Consider the following 7,338-nt stretch of genomic DNA (forward strand, 5'->3'; position numbering starts at 1 on the left):
CAGGCAGCGTTATTCTGCGCATTTGGTATCTGTGTTGTATCACGCTCAGATCAATACATTCTGGGAGCAGAAAATGATAGTCATCTCCTTATCATTTCCCATTAAAATCCCCTTTGATAACATTTCATCACAAGCTGGAAGGAAAGAATGAGAGAGGGAGAGGGAGTGATAGGGAGATAAAAAGAGAGTAAAGGAAAGGTTTTTGTAGCTCCATAAAAACAGCTTTATCTCCTCTGTTTGCCCCCAAACGCTCCAAAAACAGACCGCACTGGATTATGGGCTATAAATTATATTAAAATCTCTCCGTTGTAGTAATTTTATTTTCTCTTCTAAAATAAATCTCAGCCCAGCAAACACAAAACACTGGAAGTCAAACAGTTTCTGGGAAACCTTTCTGAGGTTACTTCTGAATTAAACGACTCTATTGGCAATTATTTATGCGAGTTTTAACTCAACATGACTTCATTACATCCGAACGACTTCACCGTAAAACAGACTTAGGACTGGAACAAATTTAGATGAGGATTTTAAACAATGTGCCACATATATCAGCCAAAATCTAGATTGTTTGTGGTTTAAACCTATGCTTTATCACCAACCACAAATTTTCGCAAACTCCAATAAGACACGTGTTTTTAAAAAATTGCATGTTATTCAACACATTAGCAACTGTATCTCACTATTCGTCTGAAGCATAATGAACTGTCCACACAGAGATCATAAATGTGCTCAGAAATGTGAACCTCTCACAGGTTTTTGTATCAACACGTTAGAAAGGCAATAAATGCAATTACGGCTGACTTCCTACCCTCCATTACACTTACATTAATCAGCTATTATGTTATATGACTTTACCTTTTATATATAGCTTTTCTGTCTAAAAATGTTATTGTGACATAATTTCTCAGAGCCAAGATCTACCTTCTTTTACATCACCTTAAGGGCCAGTCACATTTGTACACATATATACGCTGTAATTAAACAAATTAATTTACTCGAAATTCATGATATTTTTATATTCAAAAGGAACGATTCTGGAACTGCCAGAAAAGAAAACTAATCTCACTGTTCTATGAAAATAGTCAATTATATTCTACCGATCTAAATAAGTCTCTAAATTCTGCTCACCAAGGCTGCATTGTTTTGATTAAAAATACAGTAATATTCTGAAATATTATTACAATTTAAAATAGCTGTTTTCTATTTTAATATATTTTAAAATGTAATTTATTTCTGTGATCAAAGCTGAGTTTTCAGCATCATTACTCCAGTCTTTAGTGTCACATGACCCTTCAGATATCATTCTGATATGCTGATTTACTGCTCAAGAAATATTTCCTATTATTATCAGTGCTGAAATTAGTTGAGTCAATTCATATTTTTGTGGAAACCATGATACATTTTGTTTTTCATGATTCTTTGTAGTGTCCGTAAAGTGTCATTTTTGATCAATTGTGGCTCTGGGGGGTAAGATGAGCATATCTAAATACATCAAATGTTTTGACAATATCAAAAGCACATGCAGAGAATCATCACATTATAGCAATCATCATAAGATATTCAATGCAAAAAAGTATTTGGTCCAATTGATGACACTATATGCAGCAATTTTCATGTGGCAATCAAGTAAAAACAACTTACTGTCACAGTAGATACTAGATGATGTGAACGCTCTTATAAAGAAGCCTTCACATGCACTAATAAAGACTTCTTCCTCGATCTGAGAGCTCAAAGCGTAAGCTCGCCATAATAACAGAGAAAGGATTACACCTAAAAATAAAGGAAAAAACTTGTTTTTTTTACTTTTTATCCTCTAGTTCTTTAGAAAACCATCTGCTGGTGCTTTAAAGAGTCCAAAAAACATTTGAAGGTCTGAAGGACTTATGATGGACCATCAAGAGCTTTTTAACCATGACTTGAAAATCCAAAAGCTAAAAACGGTTCTTGATAAGAAGAGTCTTCAACCACTGAAGAACCTTTTGTTTTTAACAATGTATTTCACATTTTGAAGAATGAGACGTACTTTCAAATGCATGTAAAAGTTACTGTACTATAAAATAGATAGGCACAGAGTGACTATTATACTTCATAGTACAGCCTGAAGGTCTACAGCATGCAGTCCAGGTTCATTACCCACAATTCCCTTCTCAAAAAAAACCAATATTCCCTATAACCTCTTTCATAATCTGACATCATGCTAAACAGTAATTACCTCAATGCTTCACCTCGCTCCTCTCTTTGCGCTGTCACTGAGTGCCGACGTTAGTCTGAATAACAAGCTTTCACGCACCTACTCTCACGGCACGATCCAGGCATTTATTGACAACCCTGATTAAACGTGTGCATGTGAGTGCAGGTCAAAGGGAAGCCTGTAAACATGCTGCTTGTGATGATTAATGTTTACCACTGTGGCTCTCTTCTTATAACGAGTTGATTTTGATAGAGTTCGCTGTTGCTTAGCTAACAAAATTATAATCCGGTTAGCATAAATATGCATAAAACAAACAAATATGGTGTAAAACAGGTCTTTATAATTGCACACTGACCTATTTTATGGTCTGCCATCCTCGGATCGTTTGTTGCTGTGCATTTTGAGATTGCCTTGAAGGGCACATGTGATGCTGGCCTAAAATTTGGCCAAAGTAAGTATCTTAGAAGCAACATAACCATACCTATAGGCAACAATATAAAGGATCATGGATAGTAATATTCATGATTCATTTATAACAAGCTTTTTATGCATATTATGCCTTAGTATGCTGCCTATGTATAAAAATAAATCATCTTAAACAGCCTAAAGAGGTTAGTTGGTCTACCAATCCACCTACTGAAAATGACTAGACTGGTCTGTTTGGTTGGTTGGTTTTAGAGATATTTTACACACTTGGAGGTTTAAAACATACTGAATATGCTGGGTTGTTTCAACCCAACTTTGGGTCAAATATGGACTAACCCCGCTGTAGGGTTAATGTTTTCAATTACATTTTGAACCGAAAATTTGGGTTAGTCTGGGTTAGTCTGTAAAGTGTGACGTGACATTCAGCCAAGTATGGTGACCCATACTCAGAATTTGTGCTCCGAAATGCACACACACAGAGCAGTGAACACACACACACACACACACTGTGAACACACACCCGGAGCAGTGGGCAGCCTTTTATGCTGCGGCGCCCGGGGAGCAGTTGGGGGTTCGATGCCTTGCTCAAGGGCACCTAAGTTGTGGTATTGAAGGTGGAGAGAGAACTGTACATGCACTCCCCCCACCCACAATTCCTGCCGGCCTGGGACTCAAACTCACAACCTTTCGATTGGGAGTCCGACTCTCTAACCATTAGGCCACGACTTCCCCTTTGTGTATTTGACACAAAGTTGGGTTGAAACAACCCAGCATTTTTTAGAGTGTTGTATTTATTTTGGTGAGTAAACTGAACTAAACTAAACTGAATCAACACTGAACTGAGCGGAGTAATCATACTATTAACTTCTGTAGAGCTGTGTTTGCTTCATAACTATTAACTTTGCTACATTCACAGATGTTGAACTGAATCTACAATGAATGAAATTGAGTTGAATTATAACACTGTTGTCTTTTTAAATCTGCTTTACAGCTGAAACTGTATTCATTTCATAATGACTGACAAACTTTGCAACATTAACACCATTATTTGTATGTTTATTACTGTGAAGATGATTTGATATGATCTGTATTGTAGTATAAAGCGATATATATAAACTAATGTGTCTTGACTTGTCAGCTGGTCAGGTTGGGAGACCATCATAAACCAACTAAAGCCAGTGAGCCACATTAGGCTGGCTTTTGCTATTCTTTTAGCAGTGCTGTGAAAAAGACTAATTGAAATGTGCATCTAATGCTGTTTTCCATCGATTTCACCCTCGGCCTATTGTGGCAGGACTTGCAAACTCATAGAGCACATTTCATAGCAGTAATTTAATGTCAATGTAAATGATAATCTAACAGCACTGTACTAATAACGTCCCACTGAGACAGCAGTCAACAGAGTGTTGTGTGTGTGTGTGTGTGTGTGTGTGTGTGTGTGTGTGTGTGTGTGTGTGTGTGTGTGTGTGTGTGTGTGTGTGTGTGAGTGCATTTGTGAGTGTGACAGGCCTCCTACGCTGATTCATCCTCCCTCACGCACCCTCCTATGGGCATAGACCATTATTCATTTGCGCGGTGTGTGCGTGAGCATGTGTGTGCCTCTGAGCGTGACAGAAAGAGGGAATATTTTGAGCAGAAAAGGGGGGGACGCAGATACTCACAGAGGAGTGTGTAGCTTTAAATGGGTTTTCAAGTTCAATTAACATGACGTTTTTAATGAATTAGACGACTAAGTTTTCTTTCACTAATAAATGAAATAATCACAGAAAACCTGGGCAAGAATCTGCCTGTTTAAAATGCATATGAAATGTATTACATCTCTCTAGCGCTGCTCTCAAATCAAACTAGAGCTTCAGTCAAGTAAGATGACCTGCCTAAAGACTAAAGAGAAATCCAGGAATATCAGCTCTTTTACTAATTACTTACAAATATTTACGAATATATATTAATACTGTATAATACAATTAAGATTGGGTTTTGAAAAAAAAAACATTTTTGGTTCACCAAAGAACCATTCAGTGAACAATTCTTAAAAGAACCATTATTTTCTTATTGTAAACAAAATAAAAAAAAAATCAAAAGAACCTTTTGTGCATTGGAAAGTTTCCATGGATGTTCTTTATGGACCCATCGATGCCAATAAAGGACCTTTATTTTTACAACAAATTTACACATTTTTTTATTTATTTTTGTGTAGAACTATTATGCAATTTGATGAAATTGGCCTTTTTTGAAAAATGTGATATGAAATTTTGGTTGTGAATATGGAAGAAAAAAAATATGCATTCTTGCTCAAATAAAGCACTCAAATGCCAAACAAAGAAATACTGAACCTTTAGTGGGTTCATGATTTCTTTAAATGCATAAATTAGCACGTAATGTAAGGTTCACATTTTGCTGTGAATGAGAAACCACACACCAAATCTTTAATTTGACATAATGAAGATGCACGTCGTGCATTGGGAGCTCTTAGTATGCATCATCTGTGCGCAAAGCGGGGCTGCCCTACTTCTGAGATCACACACAAAAATACGAGGTGATACATAAGTGGGAGTGAACACGGTACATCTAGTATCCTTTTTAATGTCATGAAGCAGAAAAGCACAACGCAAGAGAAATAGAACGAGAGATCTGACAACATCAGATGGGTCTGAATGACATCTGACAGCATGCATTGATGGAAATCAGATGCAATCATACTGAGTGTGGTTCAATATAATGTGGTTCAATATAAGGTGTATAATGCAACAGAACAAATTTGATGCTTATATTTTAAGTAAAAAAATATTTAAATAAATGCTAATCGGGTGCACAGGGTGAGCCAGCACAAACATACAATGGATCAGAGTACTAAATGAGAAATAGACCATGTTATTTGAAAAAGATTGACAGAGGTAGGTTTGAATGGTATCTGACAGTATGTACTGATGGAAATTAGTTGCAATAGTACTGACTGTGCTTAAAAACAGTGTGAGGGAGGGAAATGAGAGGATGAGAATACACAGTGTACATGATGAATAGATCTATGTGCAACAGAAGTTAGATTTTTATATTTACAGTAAACATTGAAAATTTTCTTTCATACTTTAAAATTGAGAGGTGGATTAGACTGACATCTCTATTATGCAATGATGAAAATCTGTTGAACCCATATCCAGTGTGCTTTAATATTGCATAAGGGAACGCAATAAGTGAAAATATAAGAACTGGGCTATGCACAGTGTGTAAAGAACAAACGTGCATGTAATCTTATCTTTGTAAAGTCATAAATACCAATGTGCAAAACTACAATGCATTTGTGCATTCCATGAAAAACAGACTATGTTACTCTTAAAAGGACTTTGGCTTGAATTCAATCAACGCATGCTGTCAGATGTCAATCGCTTGTAATCGTGCTGGCCGTGGTATAGGAGAGACCAGAATTAGAGCAAAATAAGACCACGCTCTGTGCGTAACGAATAAATAAAAGCGCAACAGAAGAAATTAATGTTTAGAAGCAAGCAGCCGTGAACAATAACGAGGCAACGTATTTTTAGCCCAAGCCCTAACCAGCCATTCAAAAGCATCTTTACCTTTGTGCATGCCTGTATAACGGTCCTTGAGGACAGTCAGTTCGTGGATCTTTCCAAACTGTTCGAAAAGAGGTTTGAGGTCCTTCTCCTCCAGGTTGCGCGGGATCTGTCCTATAAAGAGCTTGATGGCATCCTGGTCTTTCATGGTGCCGTTGTCGGGGTGGATGGAGATGGGCTCTGAGCCGTTCATGGGTTTGGGGAAGGTGATGTGCGCGTACTGGGGCTGGTGCGGGATGAGGAGCAGTGGTGCCGCTGCCTGGCTCGGTACCGCCCCCGGTCCAGAGAGGAGCAGGCTGGCGTGGGCAGGCTGAGGATGCTGCTGCCTCCTCGCTTCAGTCTGGGTGAATCTAGCCATTCTGCGCGCAGCGGAGAGTGCGATAATAATAACAACATACACACGCACGCACACGCGCCGGGAGAGAGTACGCGCTCAGCTGGAAACGCGACGCTCGCAATCTATTCGACACATGCTACGCTCGCGCCCCCCGCACCTGACGGGAGGAGGAGATGAGAGCCGTGCGCGGTCACGACTCAAATGCGCGGGCCAGTGGCGCCACCTGCCGACCAATAGGCAACTACCCTACTACACAGACAGATTTTCTTGAAACAGTATTTTCTTGAAAAATAATATTTGATGTATTTACAATTCGAAAAAATCACGTGTGTGTCCAAAATATTAAATAAAATAGAAAATAAAACACATCAACTGGTCAGTGAGGTTCCTCAGGGATCAGTTCTAGGATCCCTCCTCTTCTCCATATACACTACATCACTGGTGCATGGTTCCTCCTGCCATTGCTTCTCTTCTTCCCTGCCACTCCGACTCTACAGCATCACTTCAGATTCCCGCTAAGTTAATCGATTGCCTCATCATGTTTGGTAAGGAATCTTGACTTGCTGCAATCTTTATTAACCAGCTGACTTTCAAAGACCACATTACAAAACTGCACGATCATGCAGGTTTGCATTGCACAACATCAGAAAGATCAGACCATCCCTCTTGTCCCTTGCCTTTGTCATTTCTCGACCATTTCTCCCTCCTACTTCCACTCACTCTTACAAGTCTACATCCCCTCCAGAACCCTGCGATCTACAAGTGAATGACGCCTCATTTTACCATCACAGAGAGGCACAAGATTCAGAACATTT

At 38.7% G+C, this 7,338-nt stretch overlaps 1 protein-coding gene across 1 annotated transcript in view; it reads right to left on the minus strand.

Annotated features, from left to right (window-relative positions):
• LOC132096017 (CUGBP Elav-like family member 5) overlaps positions 1-6,713 on the minus strand; it is a 162,550-nt gene extending 155,837 nt beyond the window's left edge. The window contains exon 1 of the mRNA XM_059501129.1: positions 6,190-6,713. Within this exon, the coding sequence (XP_059357112.1) occupies positions 6,190-6,544 (355 nt within the window). The 5' untranslated portion in view covers positions 6,545-6,713. The remainder of the gene's footprint in view (positions 1-6,189) is intronic.
• Positions 6,714-7,338: the final 625 nt, after the last annotated feature.

This window comes from Carassius carassius, chromosome 20 (genome assembly GCF_963082965.1).
Source record: "Carassius carassius chromosome 20, fCarCar2.1, whole genome shotgun sequence".
Taxonomy (NCBI): Eukaryota; Metazoa; Chordata; class Actinopteri; order Cypriniformes; family Cyprinidae; genus Carassius; species Carassius carassius.